This window comes from Chiroxiphia lanceolata, chromosome 7 (assembly GCF_009829145.1).
Source record: "Chiroxiphia lanceolata isolate bChiLan1 chromosome 7, bChiLan1.pri, whole genome shotgun sequence".
Taxonomy (NCBI): domain Eukaryota; kingdom Metazoa; phylum Chordata; class Aves; order Passeriformes; family Pipridae; genus Chiroxiphia; species Chiroxiphia lanceolata.
This window is the reverse complement of record NC_045643.1, coordinates 3,534,610-3,558,218: the sequence shown is the minus strand read 5'-3', so window position 1 is coordinate 3,558,218 and position 23,609 is coordinate 3,534,610. Positions and strand designations below refer to the sequence as shown.

General features: G+C 38.9%; 1 protein-coding gene across 6 annotated transcripts in view; it reads right to left on the bottom strand.

Moving 5' to 3' along the window:
* The window catches only part of GULP1 (GULP PTB domain containing engulfment adaptor 1), a 155,006-nt gene that overhangs the window by 79,480 nt on the left and 51,917 nt on the right, over nucleotides 1–23,609 (bottom strand). For all 6 annotated transcript variants that reach the window (XM_032692805.1, XM_032692803.1, XM_032692804.1 and 3 more), the window contains exon 2: nucleotides 1,937–2,025. In XM_032692805.1, coding sequence (XP_032548696.1) covers nucleotides 1,937–1,964 — 28 coding nt within the window. In that variant the 5' untranslated portion in view covers nucleotides 1,965–2,025. The remainder of the gene's footprint in view (nucleotides 1–1,936; nucleotides 2,026–23,609) is intronic.

The following is a 23,609-nucleotide window of genomic DNA, read 5'->3' as shown; positions in this document are numbered from 1 at the left end:
TTAGACACGAACGCTGATAGAACCAAGCTCTTCTGAACTTCAATTTGCATGAAAAATATGTAGTTTTCACTTATTCTTGACAATTGCTTAACTGAGATCTGGATTTTCCTTAGGATATGGGAATGGAAATGTCATGTGCATCTCTATGAGTAAAATAAGCAGATGACAGTATTCAATTCTTCTGGCTGTTCAGGGTCTGAATCATTATCAAGAATCCACAATAATTGCATTTCATTGTGCCTGGCAGCTTTTATATGATGCTTTTTTTTTTTTTAATTGGGATAAAGAGAACAGCACACCAAATTGACTGAACAACAATGCAAATGCCCTTGAATACAACGAAATTCCAAAAATTTAGGTAAGGTCAGTATGAATTTTGTCATGAAGAAATGAAAACAAAGGAACAAATTCAGAGCCTTCAAACAATCCTAGAAAACTAATGATACAGCTTCACGATTTGACCATAAAGGCACAATGCAGACACTGCAAAGGGCAATAAGAAATAGTGAAAGAGCATTTTAGTGCTCTGAGTGCAAGTGAAAACACTGAGGAAATATCCCATAAAACACAACTGGTCTGTTGCTGAAACATGGGAGGCTGAGTTTCAAACGTTATCAGAAAGAATTATTGAAAAAAAAAAAAGGAAAAAAGTTATAGGGTCTCCTAGATAAAACAATCTACACACTCCAAGTTTCTTTCCCAGATAAATCAATCCCGAATTAAAAAATATGTTGGAAATGGTCTCAGATGATCTGGAAGAAGCTTGGCAGCTGGGAGCTACAGCTCCCTTGGCAGAGGTGTTACAAACACCAACACAAGGAAATACAGCAGAGAAGAGCACAGGCTGTGGATTTAACTTATTTCTTTGTGCTACTGGGATATTAAATGATCTTTCATCCTGTTCTGTATCCTTTGGGAATAAGTGTATCTTCCTTTTCCAACACCTGCTGACATTCTGGGCTTCCCTTCCCTTTATTTATCTGGCTTTAAAAAATAAATGTACTACACGAGCAGGGGTGCAGTGGTGCTGCCATTGTACGTTGTTCTAAGGGAGGGCAGATTCCTTTGATTTCCAGCTTTGACATCCATGCCAAAGCAGAAATTCTTTTTTCATAAGCAAAATATTTACACTTCATCCCACTGAGGTTACACCTGGTTATTGACACAGGGGCTTCAGCTCAGTGTGTATCACACTCAGAGATCTTTAGAAGAAAATATAAAAAAAAAAAATAAAGGGATGAATACTGTGTATTTTCTACCTTACAAACAAATGAGCAAAACAGCAGTAAAGCTGTCAGTAAAAAAAGCTGCATCTCTGATGCTCCATCTAAAGAGTTATGTTTAATCATAAATAGACGATGAAAAGAGAATAAGCAAGCCAAAGGAGCAACATATATAAAACTCTGAATATTTACTGGCTCAATATTCTTTTGGAAATCATACCATTTCAGATTGCCACAAATGCAGAATAGCTTCTTAAAGCAAAGAAACATCCTGCTGCATGAGATATTTCAGGTATATTAAACACAGTTTTCTAAAATAGCTTCTCCAAGAATAAGAATCCAGTGAATATATATAATACAGGAGTCACTAACACTTTGGAAGTTCTAAAACCCTCCCGCACGTCCTTTGGTGTATGCAGGCAAAAAAAGGAAAAAGTGAATGTATTCTATAAATATAAGTACATGTGTGTGTGTGTACACACATCTTGCAATAAAAAAACCCCAAACCGAAATTCAACATAAGCTTTAGAGTTCAGAAAGCTCTGTAACTGCCAATCAGGAATCCTTTGCTCTGTACATCTTATGGAAGGCTGCTCGTTCCTACCTAGTTAATTCACTGCAATTATTAAGTGCTTCCTTGTATAATTCTTAATATTCCAAAGAATTTTTACAGGGCATTTATGTCTCCAGGGAATATAGACTATATTACTTACCTTTCTTTCTGCTAAAAGCACGATTCATGTTGAAGAATCTATCCAGTCAATGATGCTTCTGGGTTTGGTTTTTCCCTCCCCACTTTAACCTGTAGAACAAAACACACAAGAAAACAGAAAACTCCATTATTGTTATTTGAAGTTCTCATTATCTTCACATGAAAGACAATGCAAATGACCTTAAGAATTCTGAAAGAATTCTGAGAAATAAAAGGGAGGTCTGCTTTGCTGAGGATTCAATACTGAAAAAATTGCCTTCTGTTAGGGCTATTACCTTCTTGCTCCATTTACATCAGAGTGTACAGTAATTTCTGTATTTTCTTCACTTAAAAAAAATGAAACACTTTTATTCTTATCTTAATTTTTGATTCACAACATTATCCTATAATTTTATTCTTCAGCAACATTTCACAGCCGAAAATATAACATTCAGTACATCCTAAGCTGTAAAAACCACCTCAGTCCTGTAGCAGAGACTTTCCTTTTGCAACTACTTGTAAAGATACTCCCACCACTGCTTTTCATCCCGCTCAGATCTTCCAGCCAAAAGCTGCATCAGTGCCCTTTCTCTTCCTCTTCTCTCCAAGCAGTCCAGTCAAAAGAAACAAAAAAGGGGTGTGGGGGGGAAAGGGAGGATAAAAAAAAAGAAAATCACAAGCACTTGCTATCAGATTATCTTTGGAAATCAGTTGGAACATTACCTTTGTTTTGAGAAAAACAAAACCTAAGCCAGTATTTCAAATGTCAGCACCCAGACGACTGACAAATTCATTTAAGATATTTTATTCAGCTCATGAACAATTCTTGTGGTGCTTGACCATTGTTTTCAAGTAATTAAGTTCAATAGCAATTAAAGCAATTATATCCCAATTTCCATGTATATATTTCTCAGATTGGAAGATGTGGGCAATTACAGCTGAAAAAAACCCTCAAAACCTCCATTTGATTTTTCAAGTAATCACTGATATGGCAGGACTTGTTTTCCATACAGTCCTGTGTGAATGAAAGAATAATCCCTGTTTACCTAAACTGGCAGAGTATCCTCGATGTGCAACCAACAATTTGCCCTTTAAAGTACAGGTACCAGAGCATTTTTGTTTTACAGCTTTTACTGAGCACTTGAGAAGGGAGAATACCATGCAATAAGTACAGGTAGAAGTTTTCCATCTCATTTCCATCTCATTATTTCAATACAGAGTCCACACACTATGCATTTGGTACACTACATAATAGTGTAGCTAAAACACTCCTGAGGGCTCTGAAGTCCTAGGGATGGTTTTAGCAGCATCCCTGGAACGCACAGTGGCATTCCTGGGGTAGTTCCAAGAAGTATTAGTTTCACCAATGCAGAGGAGTTCTCCCCACAGGGAAGGCACGGAGTAGGACTTTCACCAGCGTGAGGATAATTAATTGAGTTTAAATGAAGTAACAAGCAGTGCAGAACCTCAGAACCTCAGCTTTTCAAGCAAGTGCAAGTGTGTTAACTTACTGGTTTACAAGGAACACAGGCAGCCTATTAGATAAGCTTAACAAATACAAGCAGTGGCAGAAGGCTGTTCACCTTCTCCATGAACTATCACAGTCAGTTTTGAGCAAAAAGAGCTTGCTTTCCTCTCTTAGATACCTCCAGCAGTTGCCTTACAAGCACTGGACCAAATGCTTTCTATCCCTTCACGATGGAATCATAACATGTCCTCTTTCAGAATGCTTTTCTTTCTTGATGTGTTCCTGTCCACATCCAAGAGACTACTAAGGAACATATTTGAGATGGTTTACTGCATAGAGAATCTTCTAAATAGCAACTATGTGCACACATCACCAGGCTGCTGGCTGGCCATGTTTGCAGAGGTCACCACTCAAGTATTTTGTTTAATAAAAAGTGTAAGTAAGCATATGTTTCTTCCTGGTGAACAAGGATATATTACCATTAAAGCAATCTACAATAGCAAAAGCCAAAATTTATTGACCACTTAGCTAAAAATGGAGAGTATTTGCCAAAAGCGTGTTCGTAATTTCAGTTCCAACAAAACATCAATAGAACAAGTTACGAATGTGGCTTGGACAACAAATAGTATCAAAACACTTAATCAGTGTTTTCCACTTCCACTTCACACCAAATTGTTATTAAACAGGGAAACAGAACTGGCTGCAGGCAACTGCATTTAAAATTCCCTCAAACTCTAACATAAAGAACCTTATCAGCCTCTCAGATGCCAAAAAAGCAGATGGTTAAATGTCCCATTTAAATAGTTTGCTATTTAAAGAAGACCAACCCAAGCATCACAAGGTTAAGTTCAATCTCCTCAGTTGAGCTTGGGGTAAGAGGGTGCAATCACAGTGGTGTAAGCAGCACTTCTGAGTTTGCAATCAGAAAAGCACATTTATAGTTGGACATATCTGCAAAATATTTGCTCACGACATTCCAACAGATGAGGAACAAAACTACCAGGAGCAAGCAAGCTGTTCTCTGATCATGGATGCTAGACAGGTTTTGTGGTAGAAAATGATTGTGTTTCTGGCAATGATCAACACACACAAAGCTGCTGGAAGAAAGTGAGTTGCAAACCAGTGTGTTAAGAGCTTGTAAATAACCCACAAGGAGGGTAAGTCAGAAAATCCCATTCTGGTACAGGGAGCCCTGCACACACAGGGAGAGTCCTTCCTATAAACCATTTGATTTGAAAGGGTAAAGCAGTTGTAAGAATCAGAGAGATTAGGGAATAGGAATGTGGACCAAGCCACTCCATTACTCATCGCTCAAGAAGACACACCTAGATGAAGAATGTTTCTCCACCTTACTCCCAGGAGTTTTCTTCAGTTTTGTCCAAAACCCAAACCCTAACAGGAAATACCAAACCTGCACTGGATTTCACAAAATGGTTAATTGACAAAATATGAAGAGTTCTGACAGGTATGAACTAAGGAAAATTTGGGTTATATCAAATTATTTCCTTTGGGGCAGATAAAAAAGAGAAGAAAAATTAAAAAAAGAGAGAGAGAAAGGGCTTAGAAAACAATTTTATTAACTAACAAAAATATAAAAACCAGCCAAACATTCTGAGCACGAAGAGACATGGGACTCTCAGTGGGAACAGTGACATGGGCATGTGGCCTGGGAAGGTGAGTGTTTAAGCTGCTATGTCAAACTTTAAGCTGTCACAGGGAATGCAAACACCTTCATCTCCTTTTCCCTTTGTCTTCACTGTCACTAACCCCTTTAATTTTCATGGCAAGGTGCTTCTCCCAGTGAGGAAGAAACTGCAGAATGGCAGGGATTAAACAATGGTGGCTTCTGTGTTTGCAGGCATTTGGATGGTAATAGCAAGGTGTGGAGATTTGAAGCTGAAATCATCTCCTCAGTAATTACTTTTTAACACTAACAACAGAGCTGGTTGCTGTCTCCTCTGCTTTATTGTGCAAAGGCAGTGAACAATGAAGTGCAGTGGCAGGCTTCCAGCTCCCAGCTCCTGCAGTCCTCCTGGCTGCTGGAACGACACTGCAGTTCCACACAGACATCTTTAAATGCCTGCAGGCTCCTTCAGAAAGGTTATGTTTTGGTATGTTTTCTAAATTTAGAGCTGTCTCAAATAAGCCGGGAGAGGAGGTACTTAGGAAGGGGAAGAAACAATCCATAAGTGTAACTGGTTTCATTTGTCTCTTATTTCTTCTTAAAAATTGGGTATTCCTCATGACTTATTTGGGGTTTGTCCACCCCAATTCCTTTGAATGGCATGGGCTATAACAGTTACCTAGGCTGAATCTTTTTTTTTGTGCACCTCTTTTGCATTCCACAAATAATTCTCCCAATAAGACCTCCCTAAAAGCCCCGACTTGCACCCATCCACTCCGTTTAATAAAAATACAATCTGTCCCTTCTCTCTCACACACACATACACAGTCCCCTTACAAAGCCAAATTTAGCTTCAGGAGACATGAAGATTCAGACTCTTTCCTCTCTCAAACCCAGCCTTTCAAGCATACTGGATAATATTTCTTAAAGAATGAAGCACAAAATGTCTTAAAACCTGTTTTCAAAAGAGCCACAGCACACAGGAATGTGTGATTCATTGGCTTGAAATGAAACTTAGGCTTATAAAGTTATTTCTGAAGGTAAGATGAGAAACTTCAGAACACAGTAATAGCTTTAAAAGTATTTTTCTGGTTTAGACCAAAACACCGTGAAAATATTGTCCTAATATGACATGAGACATAATAAAGCAAAAATGATGATAATACAAGACTCCATAAAGTAATACAGAAAAACAAATAAACATCATCGTGTCATGATGCACTTGCCCCTCCTTTTGTATGAAAGTAACTGAAACACTAACTTGCCACAGCCCTTTCTCCTCTGAAGCAGTTAAATCATTAAAAAATGACACATGAATGAACACATTTCGGTGCAGACCCAAGCCTGCACTGCCTTGCAGCCTTTCCTAATGTTTGGAAAGCAAGAAATTCCATTCATGGTAAAGAAAATACATGTCCTTCAAGTTTACAAATGATAGTAGTTTGTAGGACTAGAAACCACAACAACATTTATTAAATAGATTTTAGTGCTACAAAAACTTGCAGGAAAAAATAACTCAAAACCAGCACAGCCACAGCTCTGAGGGCTTCACCAAAAATGAACAACTTTCCATCAGCTGAAGTTCTAAGCCTACGCTAACATTTCATAATTCACAGAAGCACAAATGGAGTATAAAGGAAGAACATTTTGTCACTGGAAAACTTTACTTTTTTAAAAAGTTTTATTCATCCCCCCCATGTTTTCAAAAACATTCATTAGCCAGAGCCAAGTGGCAGCCACACTTTCTGGCTGGATGCAAGTCTGCAGGAATCCAAAGTTGATTCTTTGGCTTTGCAGAGGACGGGGGGGACTGGTCAAGGACTGGTCTTGACAGAAAGCTGAACATGAGCCAGCAGTGTGCCCAGGTGGCCAAGAAGGCCAATGGATCCTGGCCTGGATCAGGAACAGTGTGGCCAACAGGTCCAAGGAAGTGATTCTTCCCCTCTACTCAGCACTGGTGAGGCCACCCCTGGAGTGCTGTGTCCAGTTCTGGGCCACTCAGTCCAGGAAGGACATTGAGGGGCTGGAGCAGGTCCAGAGAAAAGCAACAAGGCTGGGGAAGGGACTGGAGCACAAGTGCTGTGAGGAGAGGCTGAGGGAGCTGGGGCTGTTCAGCCTGGAGAAGAGGAGGCTCAGGGGAGACCTCATCACTCTCTGCAGCTCCCTGACAGGAGGGGGAACCCAGGTGGGGGTTGGTCTCTTTTCCCAGGCAGAGATCAGTAAGACAAGAGGGCTCGGTCTTAAGCTGTGCCAGGGGAGGTTTAGGTTGGATATTAGGAAGAAATTCTTTCCAGAGAGGGTAATCAGCCATTGGAATGGGCTGCCCAGGGAAGTGGTGGATTCTCCATCCCTGGAGGCATCTGGATGCGGCATCAATGCCATGGGCTGGGAACCACGGCGGTGTTGGATCGAGGGTTGGACTTGATGATCTCGGAGGTCCCTTCCAACCCAGCTGATTCTATGATTCTGTCTAAAGCTCTTACATTCCCACTACCAAAGCACACTTTTGCTGTTGAGATGACAGTATTGTCAGTGGGGCAGAGCCCAGACAACAGTTCTGCTGGCCCTGGAGCCTGCAGCCAGGGCACCCTGGGCATGAACTGCCCAGAGGCATCACCGGGGCTCGCCCAGTGTGAGTGCAGACGGAAGTGGTCTGGCAAATACCAGAACAGCTGGAAACCACATCCCAAAATACAGCTCACCTTCAATGCGCTGAATGTCCTCCTGTGAAAGGGAGGGGCAGGAACACCCTATTCTGGAGGCCAAAAAACATTCCCCTGGTCTGACAGATCACAGCCCCTGCTCTCCCTACACTCCTGAAACCAGATGGAAGGAGCCACAGGATTTTTCCCCCTCTCTCAACCAGTGCAAGCCCAGTATCATCGGGACAAGTGGTTTTTGGCCCACAGCAAGAAGTCTTTCAGACCACAGGTAAAGCATTTCTCATACAGTAGATCTGTCAAAGGAGCGTTCACAGAAGCTCCAAGGGTAAGCAGAGAGTAGTGTTATGCTGTAAATATCAACAGCAGAGGACAGGAAGCAGAAAACCTGGATGAAACTCACGCAATTCACAGCAGTTTCCCAAAAACCTTGTCTAAGTGACTTTTTACTTTTCCATTTCCTAAAAATAATCTCTTCCTTTCAAAGGGAAACAAAAATGAAAATACAGATGAGTAAACAGGCTGACAAGGGGACATCACTGAGACAGGTGACAGCAAAAACAATTCCTTAGGCAAGGTTATGGCTAATTTTTTGTTTTACAGCAAGAAGAGATATCAACATCAATAAATATAACAAAAATAACCTTCACTACTGAAGTAGAACTCTGAAAAAATGTGTTTCAAACTGTTGCAAGTACCAGTAAATCCCCAGACAAGTTGTGAATGGCACAATCTTAAGAAAAAAAAAAAAAAGAGAAATAGAAAACTTACTTGTTTCACAAGAACAGTTCTCCAGATCTGTCTTTGAAAGCATAAGGAAAAATGTAATTTTAAAATATCGCACTTCTCAGCATATTTACTTGTAAGTAATTATTTTGTATTGTGCTTATCAATGATTATGCCATTAGGGTTTAGAGGATTACAGTACTCATGGAACAAACTGCAGTTTAAACTGTCCAAACAAAAGGAGTAATTTTAAAAATCAGAAACTTCCTCTATTATTTGATTCACTATGACAGAATAACCAGGATATAAGAGGAGTTTTCTTCCAATACACAAGCGACAGTGTTGAATCAAACGTGGTGAAAGATTTCAGTCATGTCAGGCTAATTTTTACTCCACTGTGCAAGAACTTACAAATGTCAGATGCTCAGAGCCAGCAGAAAGGCTTTACACATGTTCTCTCTCAAAGAGCTCAGACACTTTCATCTGCTTCCAAAAGACAGACAGATGGCAAATATCTTGCTCACTTGCAGACAAGAGGGCCTGTATTTCACATCCCATTAGCCATTTGATCATCTAGATGGAATCAGAAAGAAATTTTCATCTGTCCCACCAATTCCAGGTGGATAATGGAGCTCCTGAAAAAGGTTTGTTAGTGTTTTGTTTCTAACAGCAACAGAGTGAGATTTGGCAGCGGGATCCACCATGAACAGGTGAACATAGCTCATAAAAATAAACCAGTTCTGGTAGAAAAGGCACTGACCCCTGAGATTTTTGACTCACAGGATGAATAATTTTCCAGAATTTCACACACAATCCTTACTTGGATGGATAGGTACAGGTAAAAGAAAGATATGCCCTGGTACTGAGTATGGTTGCTTCTATGTTGGCATCATCCTCTCCTCTGGAAGAGTTGATTGCTCCATAAGCAATCTAGAGAAGTTTTTTACTTAATTCCTGGCAGATTACTTTCAAACCCTCCCTTGCATTTTCTCTAGGGGTGGGGGTGTGAGGGGGAAGGAAGCATTTGAAATCTTCAGGTCTCAAAACAGCAGCAAATTCTTGTTAACACCTTGAAATTTTTCAGGTTCTATTTACTGTATTCATTGCATTTTCACAATCACATTTTAAAAAGGGGCTCTGATAGAAAAGGCAGAGACCAAAAGACTCATCAGGTATTCCAACAGTAATCTCCAAACAAAGCACTCCATTTTTAGAATTAAGTTTAGATCCACTTACAGTAAAAAGCTCATCACATTTAGCAGATGCACTGTAGAGGTACAAGAGCTTTATGAAAGAGTTTAATAAGTTTTAATAAAAGAGTTTTACAAATGGCACCATTTTACTACTTTACTGAAGTGCATTTGGCCAATCTTGAAAAGTGCATTGGACACAATATTGTGCCCATATGCTCAAAGGGTCCCATAGGACCACTTTATGAGCTTCCCTCAATGTGCATTAAACTTAATTGAAGTCCTAAAGCTGATTACTGATGTTCCAAAGATGATTAAGATGAAGTGAAAAACCCAGATGTCTGTTTAGACAAAAGCAACCAGAAAATGCTGGTAGGTAAGTGAGAGAAGAACGAGGAGAGATGTGCCTACATCTCCCCACACATGTCCCTGCATTATCTTTACTCCTGTACAGACTTCACAGGACACATTAGATATTTGCTTCACTGTAGTTCTCTCTCCAGCAGCTCAAAAGCCTTGCTCCAATTTATTATAAATGTAAAATGAAAGAAATAATCACCCTTTCCCCAAGGCTCTGAACTGTGACACTACAAATGGTTTCATAACTCTTTGAAGTCACCAGTTTGGGGTTATTGTAAAAGCTCTTTGGGTCTTGCTTTGGTTTTTAGTGTAGAAGATCGATACAAAATTAACAGAGATCATCCTCTTCTAGAAACCAAGAAGACAAGACTATTTCATTATTTAAATCTAGTTATCTGCTGGACTTCAAGTCCCCCCTTTTATACTTTAATTAATTTGGGGATGCTTGTTCCACAACTCCTTCCCAAAGAAGAACCAGAGCCCTGTATAAGCTCTGGGCACACAGCCTGCTGTGCAGTTTATATATGCTGGCTTTCTTATCTTTTACTGTCCTATTCCTCCAATCACTTAGTTCCCAGTGCTAAAGGTCACGTGACCAAAAAAAAAAAAAAATCACTGTCATAAGAATTTCTACTACTCGATTTTCTCATAATCAATGTATTAACATGTTACAAACTGCTGAAACAATGACATACAAAAATTGTCATTGACTTAACAAGAGTTTAGAAAGTGTCACTCACTTCCCAAAGACAAAATCCATGATACTGAACACAATCCCTTACTATTACAGTCAATAGACTTATCGTTACTGTTAATACACTCAGAATCTTTGCTTTAATTGGTTAGCCTCAAAGACAGTACTAAGTTTTATTTATACAGATGACATGGGCCTTATTAAGTGATTTTGACAGTTTTGAAAATTGAGAAAAGTTGGCAATATCCGTTTTCTCACTTCTACTTAACGAATCTCAGAGAGAGTGCCTAAAAAACTAGATTATATTGTTTTTTAGGCTTTAACACTACATTCCTTTGGCTTGTCTGAAGACATTCTGAAGCACCCAACCATTTTGATAAGGCAGTGATATGAAGTTAAAAACTGACACAAAAGCAGGGGAACCAAACTCCTATTTATGACAAATTAAACTCATCTCTGCCTTTTAGATCACGTGTGTATTACGTAGTTTGCTATAATGTCTATCCAGGAAGAACATTCAGGTTTTGAACATCATTACAATTACTATTAATCTTATTTCAAGATTTTGGCAAGTGATCCATCCTAGAGGAATGTAGTAGAAAATACTGAAATAGAGACCACCATATCACAGAATTTCCAAGCCAGCCAGTGCTAGCTGTATCTTTGAACACAGCTGGGACTAAGGATAACATGTATATGTTTGAAAATACAATAGATCAGCAGGTTTAGACTCCAGCATTCACCACATCTCACACAGAATGGTGTTGGCTACTTGGCACTGGGAAAATGCAATTCCATTCCCTACTCCAATTAACATCCACGTAGTTGAAACATGCTGCAAGTCTAATGTCACATTCATAGTTTGTTCAACTTTGCATAGAAAAACACTCAGTGAGGCAATTACAATATTTGGGAATGAAAGACTGTCTTCTCCCACCTTTTACAAGCACATGACACTTGACTACAATCCTTAAACCACTACTCAAACTCACTCCCCAGGTAGGCACCAGTCTGTTGAGCCTCCAGAACCAGAGGAGAGAAAGAAATAGAGATCATCCTCCTAAGTACTGAGAGGAAATTCAGGCAACTGCCAACAGCAAATTCAGCGGCTGATTCCATAACTGAACTGCTGCATGTAAAAGAAGAGGGATGTGAAAAGTAGGTACCAACACCTGCCCTGTTCTCAAAGAAAGTAGTTTTTAAGTTTCAAGGTTTTTTCTTGAAGATTTGAGGGGAAAAAAAAAAGGAAAAAAAACCCACTAAAAAACCAACCTCACAAACAACAAAACCACAAAACACCAAACCTCAAACTTCAGAAGAACAATATTTTTAAAAAACGGAAATGGATGCTTGCCGGAGTTTCGTACTTGAATGGCTTAAATTCCTATGCCAGGCATTTATTTGCCTTTCTTTGTCTGCAGATCTGAGACTCATACACTTGTCTGTGGCTTTGGGTACAGTGACAAGATTTGTAAATGCTGAAGCAAAACCATGACAATCTCACAGCACCTCAAGCCTTGCAGAAATTTAAGCTTCGCTACCGAGGTTCCAAGAACTCGGCGTGTGAATTCGCAGTGCACCAAATGTGACCCCATTGAAGAGGGATTTCCCAACGTGTTTGTGCAAGTGAAGCCTGCAAGCTAGCTGAACTTAAACTGTGTTCAGGCATCTTTAACATCTGTCCCTACCATTTAGTGGCAGGCATCTGAACAGCCAGTGCTGCCTGGCTTCCCTGGAAAGCACAGCTCGCGGGGCTAACAGCTCTAATGTGGAGCTATGGAGAATCTTCTCCTGGATAGTTATCAACAGACTCTCTATTTCAAGGGGAGAAACCACAGCAAAACCACAGAACACAAAGTGTATTCACCACTTGACAAAGTGCTTCTTTCCAAAAACACGCCCAGGAATCAGCATACATTGATGTTGCTGATTTTATGGATCACATGTTCAGATTCCTTAAGTTACTTCCAGGCCAACCACATGCAAATGATACTTGTAGTCACCAATGAAAATTAAATTACTCTATGTTTTAGATTCATACACAAACACAACTCCATGAATACTCCTCCAATACTGATTTTCCATCAGCCACTCAAGAGAGCAAGCTGCACATCTCTATTGGTATTTATGTATTTCACAGAAGTTCATTTCAAAAGAAATAGCTAGGAGTGCTGAAAAAGAACCAGCTTGTGTGAAATTGTCATCTTAAATGGTCTGCTGTTGTAATTTTTATTGATAAAAAAATGAGCACAAAAGTAATAATTGAGAAATGCAGCAACATAGGAGAATTTCTGTGAGAGGGAACAGTCATTATAGCTCAGTGCTATAAATATCCTGCTCAAACACATCACATTTTTAGCTACAGTTTTCTGCACTTTTCTAAAACCCATTCTAAGAGAAAATTTGTGCAAGAAAACTCAAGCAAAGCTCATTCTTTGGAAATTGCTTTAATACATACGCACAGGCATAGATGTGCACTCTCAGCTGTCTCACTGATGGCAGGCAGACAAAAAGGACTGTTACTGAATTCTGACATGTTTGACTTTGCTTTTAAAATCAAAAAAAAAAAATCAAGCAGCTGAAGAACAGCAGTATCTGGATTACTTGAGAAAAACAGTGCTTCTCAAAGAAAGAAACCAGTATTTCAACAATACCAACGTCAACTTCAACACAAATTTCTATATATAAAGAAAAAATATGAAGAAAAACTAGTTCTATTATGGTTGGGGGGGGGAGAGATGAAAATCAAGATGATAAGTTTGCAGTTACCTTGCAAACAAAGCATAAAGCATTATTTCAGCTAGGAGAGAAAATTACATGTGAAAGTACTTACATACATAGATAAACTGGAAAAGATGAAGAGGAAGTACTGTTGGAAGCTGGGAGTGATAGAGACATTAAGTAGCACAGTGTATTTGTGGACAGAAGTTCCCCATCTCTCTGCCAAACCTCTGCTCCTTTTTCTTCTCCTTGTTTATGACATGCTTTGCCTTCTTTACACAAGGAAGTATTCTGCCTTTTAAATGGTCCTAGCTGACCATCCAAGCTTAAATTAATCCTTTTGGTGTTGAGGGCAGCTCATATTCCTTGCTGTTGCTCCATGAACACAGGACAGTTCACTCAAACAAGGCCTTTGGCAAATGATACTCTTTATTTTTCATTCAAGGAATTTATAACCAAGAGGTTCCCCTCCAAATGCCCAGAATAAAAAGAGGAGGAATCCACCACCACACCTTTATATCTGCTAACCTACCTGATTTGGGAAACAACCACACACTTATTATACCATTTTATTCAGTTGCTTGTTGCTATTAGGAAACTTCGGACTAATTGTGTGTTTAATGCTATTTCACGACACTAAGTGGTTATCTTGCCTGCCACTGTGTTATTTAAAACATTAGCAGCCTTAAGATCTTGCAAGACTGCTCTGGATGTCTGGTACAAATACAGCTCTGCACTGTTATGAAGCTCCTTCTCAAAAGGATGGCATTTACTTTTCAAAGTTTCCCACTTTTTTTGGCTAAGGCAAAAGGGAGCAAATGCACAAAAAAATCCAGTTAAACTTGCCTATGTATCCTCCCTTAGGTTACTTTTCATGAGATACACACTTTAGCCCTGAATTCTCACCCACCTTCACCTCTATCCCACAACTCACACTAAACTGAGTGATTTTTTGGGGAATACATCTGTATCCTGGCACTGTGTCCGTGGTTTCCAGCACTGAATAGATTCATTTACATGAAACCAGATCTTTGCTTTGCTCAGGGTCATGAACAACCTCACTAGTGACATTTGCATCTATTGATCTGCCTGTTTTGGGAATACTCCATTATATGATGTTGATCAAAATTATAAATTGGTAGTTCATTGCATTAGATCCGCACTTTTAATTTCAAAGTGATTTTTTTTTTAACCATAAGAAGAATCATCCTTTCATACCTGTTTTTACTTATCTGTACTGTGCCAGTTTCAAACTGGTATTTTTTTCCTGGATAGAGTCAGTAACCAAATTGTACAGAACTTCCTTGATGATAAATGGAAAGCTGCTAACAGACACTGCTACTTTCCCCCCTGTTGAGAGAGTTACTTTTGAGATCTGTCTTTGACCAGGAGACTGCTAGCCATCAGCATCTTTCTCTTCAGCAAGAGCTAATAAACTGCATTTCCTCTGTTGAAAAGATACCTACCCAATAGCATCAAAATTTGAGCATAAAATCCCACTGTAAAGACCAAGAACACAGTCCAAATGCTCTGCGATATCCACAGCTAAACTCTATGGTAGATTTTAGTGCAGTCCAAGCTCTAGAACAATGTAATTTTGTGATATTTCCAAGTACAAAGTCAGTTTTACCGTGTTATCAATCAGAAGTATTTTTAGAAGCAACGAGATCCACTCCCCGAACCAAAGGAAAAAAGAAATATAGACTTGCCTTTAAAGTTGTAACGAATTACCACTTTCACTCAAGGTTAAAATACCATGTTTTATCTTGTACTTGTCACAAAGCTGTTATCTGTGCAATTAACTTGGCTTATCTGATTAAAAGAAATTCTCTAAACTGCAGTAAATCATTTCTCTGAGCTCGATAGCAATTGAGTTACTAGAAAATCACCGGCTTACCTGTCAGTTCTTCTAAAATATCCATATAGCTGCCACCATCATAGTATTTGATGCTTTCTTTTATCACATAATAAGGGTTTGTCAACTTCACAGGTCAGAGTTGCATTTGACAGCTGGGAGAGCAAAGACACAAGGACTGATGTTCAGGAGAAGACGCTTCTCCCACCTTTTAGCGGTAAAGGAGAGACCACATTTAAAAGCACATATGAAAATGCAGAAGCAGGTTCTGGGAACCAAAAACTCTGTGTTTTGAGTGAACAACCGCAAGATTATTTAGATGTACATTTTAATTTTGAACGACTCAGCGGAGGGGAGAAATAATGGGAGCCTTAAGACCGGTATTGTTAGATGAGCTCTTGTTCAGAAATCTGTCAAAACATCACATGAGTGACAACTCATAAAACACACAGGGCCTTTGTGCTAGAAAATTGCAAAAGCACTGAGCCATGCCATTTATTTAAAGGTAACAGAGAGCTTCTCCTGGATCCTTGTAGCACAAGACTCACTCTCAGGGCTGCCCCCTCAGCCCCGAGCTGCTGCCACAGGTACAGGGGCACTCAAGAATGTGTCAGCTTTTTAAGGGTCTTACATATTATTGTCCCACTATGGCAGAGTAAATAATGGACACAGCACCAAGCCTGACAGAGTTCAAGAAGTGATAATGGACACGCTGGAGAGTTACTTTGGGAGCAGTATGTCTGCAGAAAGGATTAAATTCATCCAGGAAAAGAAAATGTTCTCCAAGAGGAAGGGATGCAGGTAGAACGTAGAACAGGGCCTGTGATGGAATCCCATACACACAAGAACCTCAGAACACAAAGAAAAAGTTTAATTTTTAATACCTAAGTTAATCTGCATGTTTCTAATTTTGTAATATCTTTTTTTGTTTGTTTTTCAACATGCTTTTATTTTAGGTGCTACAAACTTCACAGAAGGACTTCAATAGTTTCTTTTAAAAAAATTACCATAGCGTAAAAATAGGAATACACTGGGCCTTGATTTTCTGTTATTCTGTATCATTGAAACATGACCTACTTGACATCCAGGTCCAATATTCTTTAATTTGATTTTTATTTTAATTAACCAAAACTTAAGTGTCCCTATCTGTTAAAGCAGATTTTGGTTTAAAGCTAGCAGTATTCAAATTACATTTATTAAGAATTCTCCTTTGTCAGGATTTTTCATCTCCATCTCAGATCCCATAGTGACTTAAAAATTAAAAAAAAAAAAAAGGTTTTACATAGCTTAGAGAGTCAATTAGGTAAGTTATTTATGACGAAATCATTTGTCATTTTTTAGTTGTCAAAGTAGAGACTTACCATCAAAAAACCCACATTTTTGCTCACACTGTTTTTCAAACATTTCTAAGACTAGCTGGCCTTTGCACTTCCATTCCAGGAGCAAATGAGTGTCCCAATTACCAAAACAGTTAAAAAACCCTCAGGAAATAACATTATAAAACTGTGGAACCATCACTTCTAATTGGCCTAGGCCCTTGAATATACTTTGAGGAGCTCCGGTCTTGCCAGTCCTGCACTACAAACAAGTTAAAGGTGAGGATGGAAAGGAAGCAGCAACTCATTCCAAATGAGGGGGAAAGGTACTTTATTGCTTTAATACTTATATTACTATTAACATTTTTAATTCAGTTACGATACTTCTGTTTGTAAAAGAATGAAAACAGCCTCAAAACGTACATTAACATGATGAACAAATCTGTAAGCTTTTCTGAAACTGAACTACATGTGGTTACTTATAAATATAAAACCAAATATATAATAATGGGAGGATAAATAAAACATGAATTACAACACAGTCCCTTAAGTCTTAACAGCAATATTACATGTTTTCATAACAAACCAAAATGTGAAATGTAATTATTTCCCTGTCTCAAGAGCAGTGATAAAAAGACTGCAGTTCACCTTTTCACTTCAGGAGGACATAAAAAATACAAATCCCCTTTGTACTTGTTAGGAATGTTAACTCTGGGGAGAGAAATCTTAAAAATAAAGTAATCTATAAATGAAAATAAGAAGTGGCAACCGTTTGCATTTGGAAGTTTAGAATAAAGTCTTTTTCAATTTCACATGTCATTTAACAGGTGTCAGATAAAAAAAGGAAGAATCATTTGCTGTGCAAAGCCACTGAGCTGCTTACCACAGAGAGATTCACTTTACCATGACTTAAAAATATAGAAGAACAGACTTGCAGTCAAAAACAGGATGAGGGTTAGACAGGGGGCAACTGGGTAACTTCTGTCTGCCTCCCTTCTACAAAGAATAAATACTGCAGAGATGTCTCACAAAACCATCTGAGTTGACCTCTGATAGTTTGATTCATTGATTCATCTGTTTACTCATGAAGAAAAGTATAACCTCAATAAATGCAGAATGTGACAGCCACTGTCTGTTCCTAAGAAGTAAAGAAACAAGACGTTTTGTTTTTCCAAACACAGTTCCAGCAGTACCTGTGGTTTGGGGTGGAGGTGGGGCAATTCTTCCTTTTGGACAAGAATCACAAATGTGAGAACAAAACCCACAAAGATTTTGTTGGCTTTTTTAAACACAGATCATCTGTATTCAGGCTGGTGTCAACCTTTTTGGCAACCAGCTCAGACATATCTGCCTCCACCTGTCATGGCTGGGACCCCATTTCATTCTGTCAGCTGGGCTATTCTCCTTGATTCCAGCAGATTGTAAAGGTAGGTACGCTGATGCAGCAGGACATCCCAGAATTTAATTCACTGCATCACGTGGATTCCCTGGCTGCTGACATTTCTGAATGACAGATCTTCATAATGATTAAGCCCTTTCTTCTACGGGAGACCCCTCACTTCTTATGGTTATTTAAATCAACAAGGAAAAAGCAGCTAGAATTACATGTCTCAAATATACCTTACATTACGAGTAGAGTTTGACCTTACACATTATAGCAAAAGGCATCCGTTTATTTTAATAACACAGCAAAAAGTTTGAGATAAAACAATTTCAAAATGATATAACTGCCTGACTTGCAGAGATGCCAGAGCCTAATGCTGAACTAAAAATAATAATGCAACCTAGAAGCAGGTTAAAAAAAAAAAAAAAAGGATAATTGCCTTTAAAGAAGAACTTAATTAGAAACGTGGCAGAATCTTCACCACCCGCAAACTTTTAGAAGTTTAATGGCCCTCTAAAAAAGGAGTGACTCTCCCAAATGACAGGATGCCTGCAGTTAAGGTGACTGCAAGAGGCTCAAGGTAATACACTAACAGAGACCTGGAAGAAATCTCACATTTTGAGTCGTTTGGCTGCAGCTTTGGTTGGCTCCTTGCCAGCACCACCGACAGTGAAAGGATCCAAGACAAAGTAGTGATAAAACCAGTCTGGAGGTTTGAAAGGGGAGGCAGAGATCCAGCAGCAGAGACAGGAGGAATGGTGGCAGCTTGGCAGGAACAGTGAAGGAGAGAAATGGAGCTAAAAATAGGCAGATCGTGGACAACAATATGGAGCCCACAGATTTTTATGAGCGCATTGGAACTCATTATGTCCCCTACAGGACATACAGGAACCACTCTGGAATCAAGAAAATCAACACTCACAACCAAAACACAATCCAAAACAAAACACCCCAATCATGTAAACACCTTGCAGTTAAGACAGAGTTTCACTGCTTTGCTTGCAGGCTTAAAGATCTATAGAAAGAACTTCGAAAATCCAGACTGTGTAAATGACAACTCCACACAACTATTTGAACACCATCTTCGTATATTTTACTCACATTCAGAACACACCATTTCACGTACACTACACAAATACAAAACTGGTTTTAACTGCTTTAAGGGAAAAATATCTTTTAAATGTTCATACCTATTATACATGGTTAATATTCCTAATTCTAACATATCTCTTTTTTTCTTGAGTTGGAAGGGATCATCGAAGTCCAACCCTTAGGCCTGCACAGGACAGCCCCAAGAGTCACATCATGTGTTTCAGAGCAGTAGCTTCTGATTCTTTAAAAACTTTGCCAATGCACTTGAATTACTCACCAACCTCTCTGGCTGAAAAGCACTTCAGAGAAACACAGCCATTCAAACACGCACAGCCCTGATGTTACTCCATCAGTAGTCACATAAACAGTCTCATGTTTGTTTTAACAGGTTCATGAAGCAGTTGTGCTCCTCCCTGCCTTCTGTCCAAACACTCCCACTCATCCTGCCCTTCTGCACAGGCACAAGCAGTTCCTCTGTCAGAGAACAGTGCAGGGGGAAAAAAGCAAAAAAAAAAAAAGAAAAGTGTTGAAGTTTTCTCTGATCAGTGTAACAAAAAGTCAGGGCTGACAACAAACACTGGAAAGCCGAAGAAGAGCAGGACCATCTCTGCCAACTTCCACCCCAGCTTTTACTGTGGTACTGAACTGGAAATCCCAGCATCCTGGGAAATCTTTCAATAAATAAGGCTCTATTCTTAGGTGAGTGACAGTCACTCTTCAGTCCACAGAAAGGTTGTGCCAAAATAGCCAGAAAAGACAGGTGTTCAACACATTTATGCTCAATTTGCTGCCTCTAGAGGCATTCTGAGACATTAGTTCTGCTTGACAAAGCCATTTAGATGCTAATGCAGAGACAAATTCTCTATATCTTATAAAAATTGTTTTAAGTAACTGAAGGTAGCTCAGAACTCAACTTATAAGAAACGTAAAATACCAATACGTGCAAAAGTCAGTTCATTAGCTCGCTCTAACCACATGAAGACATTTTATTATGCTCATTTATTGGAATAGGCCATTAAAACATAAATCCAAATACGGAGTCTGGGCAAAAAATATTATGGCAGCTCTGATGAAATAAAACTTTCCCAATGAAACGTTAAATGAGAATTTTGCTTTAAGTGCAACTGCTTTCTAAATCTTCCTTGAGATTTTAACTTCACATGCCTATTCAGAAAAGAACACAAGGGGCATTATGTGTCCCACTGGCCCCTCCTGCAGGTCTCCAAAGAGCACTTAAGACAAACACTAATTTATAGTATTACACTCCTGGATTTCAAGTATCTCGAATTCCACTTCAGGGTATTAGGCCAACTGCTGTTTAAATTATGTGTAAACTATCTGAATCCTGACCCTCCACTGGAAAAGTCTGCTGTATAGATCATGTCCTGAGGGAGTTGAATGCTGTAATGACAACTTACCACTGAGCTAATCAAGAATCAGAAAACAAAGTTACAATTAACTAAAGCAGAGGCACTGAAAAAACAAATCAATAGTGCCATCCAGCTGAACCAGGTCATGCATGCCAGAACCTCCTACTATTTACTACTGCAGGACGTTACTCCTACAGGAAAAATAAATTCTAACCCTCTGCAAAACAACATAGGGATGTTGAAACAAGTCTTTTGACATCGCCACAGTGAAATCAGAACATGTTCACTGTTTTGGGGTTTTTGCATCCCATCGCTGGTCAACATCTGATTTTGAAAATATCAGTGATTAATCCTGGCCCTAAAGATTTCTGCATGTGAGTTTATGCATTTTCCATGTAATTTCTGTTCTAATTCACACTGCTACATTCTTTATCTACTCCTTAAGCAATGGACACCAAAACTAAATACATCTTTAAAAGTCCAAGGATTCAATGTTCTTAAAATAAAGCCTTTGCACATTAAACCAGCTTTGCCTTCAACATCCAGAATTCCACACACTGCATAAGCCTGCTGCAAATCAGCAAAAGAATTTCCATCTAAGCATCTTATACAAATCTGTTTCAAGTAAGTCTATATTTACAAAATGTTTCTGTGTTTTGGACTGGTAATTAGTCTTATCAACAGCATTTTTTGCCAATGGGTCTGGCTTTGTCCCAGTCTGTTGAGGGAGAGACCTATCAGGTAGTCTTGAGTGCAGAGTTAAAAGGAGAATCCAGTACATAAATGGGAGAGATTTTGAGTTTCTCTCATCAAAAAGACAGAAAAATCAAGTCATGAACACACACACATTGGCTTCCTGAAAACCAACAGTAGGCAGAGTCATCCTTGGTCATCCTACAGGATAATGCCATAGCAATAATCCAAAATTCAAGGAACTTTTACTTGAAAACACAGTATTTGCATAGCACCTGTGTTGGGAACATCATGCTCAGAAAGGAGCTGCACACTGGGGATCTGGGTGGAGAGGCAATAAAACCAGGTGAGTGCTTGGAGGAGGCCATAATACCACTGCAAGAGCCACCTTGGATAAGTTAAAGACAACCTTTGGGAAAGCCAGCAGCATCAACAGGCTGACTGGGCCTCATCCCACTTTAATTCCATGTTTTCTCAGAGGCACTTCAATGGATTTTGGGATTTATAATCAGATGAAGAGATAGGCTTTCGCTCTGAAGCACATTGCAGCAACTGGAATAAAGCAGCCAAGACAAAGGGGGTTTTTTAACCACTAGATTGCTCAGCAGATGCTTTTTTGCTTATCCTCACCTAAAATCAGTACTATTTTGCTACATTGTTTCAGCTTACCTTCCTTTTACTAAGCTGAATGAAACATTCAGTTTTCCAAAGGCTCCTAGTTCCCTACCAACACCTAGAAATCGTTTAAAGCCTTTAAGGTTTTTGACAAGAATATCACAATCACTTCATTAAATAAACTATTACACACCATAGCACCCTGAATTTTGCCTTTTTTTTTTTTCCCCAATAAATGACCAGAAACTCACAACTGCTGCTTTTCCTTGAGCTAAATGAGCCTCTCCCTCTAAAGTACAGAGAAGTGAAGCAAGGGGACTGCACCTTCAGTGGGCTGGAGCAGTGTATGCATCGAGTTACCAGTTGTGGAAAAGGAAGGGACATAAAAAAAAATTAAAAGAAAAAAAAAAGGAAAAGCCTGTTTGTAATAGTCATGCCAACAAGCATTATTCTCTAATTCAGCAATAGGGTTACTGAAACACAGTTACTTAGACTTTGAGAGCTTTGGGTCAACAACTTAGTTCTGCCATGCACTCAGCAGTGGACCTCATGTCAAGGGTACTGTTTGATAGAGGAAACAGGTATGAGCACCTCTCTAACTCCCAAAATCTACAAACTTAGCCTTTTGGCTTTCCTACAAGCCCTTTAAATGCCAAAGAAACCAAAAAAATCTAACTTGAGTCATTCACTCCAGTCTTTAAAACCTTCCTCTATTCAACCAAAAAAAAAAAAAATTTGCTCAATCATTTTCTGTAAAACACTTCATGACAACAATTACAGCAGCTTACCCTTCTGCATTCCAATTTCTTGCCAAGCTACAGAGCAGACACTAATTCTTACATGCAATAGATCACTCATTTTTCAACAGTTTTGAACCTTTGTTACTGCTGCTTTATAGTTTCTCATGTACTGGAATAAAAAGAAGCAATGACAGACATTAGATGTGAACTGGTGTATTATCAAAATATAGAAATTATTTTCTCATTTTAAGCAATTTAATGCCAACAGCTTAATGGAAATATACTTCGTGCAATTTAATACAATTCTGCTGGAAAGGTGTAAATCAAACTAAAATGCTGCAAGCAAGTGATCTATTTTCAAATAGGAATTCTGATTCATACATTTTACCATAATTTCCTCATCCACAACTGCCCAACACCAACAAAATTACCATTTAACACACGGAAGAGTAGCTTGACCATTTATGAGGCCAATTCCACTAAATATGAGTTGCACAACACATGCAGAATTAGATAAAAATCCTGGACCTTTAAAGAAAAACTGATTGGTAACCTCATCATTATTAAAACAAAAATTAAAAAGAGAATACTACACTCACAGATTCTAGGAAATGTGTCTGTAGAAACTGTACCAAATCATGGTTCAACACAAGGAAGTTCAATCCCCCCTCCTACAGAACTGAAGACTTTAAAATACTCTTACTCCCTTTCCTGAATGTCTGAATAAGCCATAGCAGTTGAAATCTTGATATTTTCAATTATTTGCTCTGAGGTGTTCAGTTATACCATTCCCTTGGATAGATCGGTTGGATCTGTAAACTTTCAGGTATCGATATATCAAGACCTAGAATTTTACCTGATCAACAAGGGAATCTTACTTTCCTGGTCCATTAAATGAATACATGACTCTACATCCTCTGCGTACTCCTTCCACTGATTTATCTTTTGCTACCTTAGTGTAAAAAGTATCCTTGTGAGGAATATGCATCCATGCTATTTCTTTTCCCTCATTTCCTGTTTCTCTACTTCATTCCTCTTTCCCTCACATGGTTGTTTGTTTTTTTTCTTCCCTTCACCTTAAGAAAATCACCAAAACCTTATCATATTATCCAGTCCTTCCCCACCTTGTACCATTTTCTCTATTAATTGTCACAGGGTTTTTTTCATTAGTTCTCAACTGAGTTTCA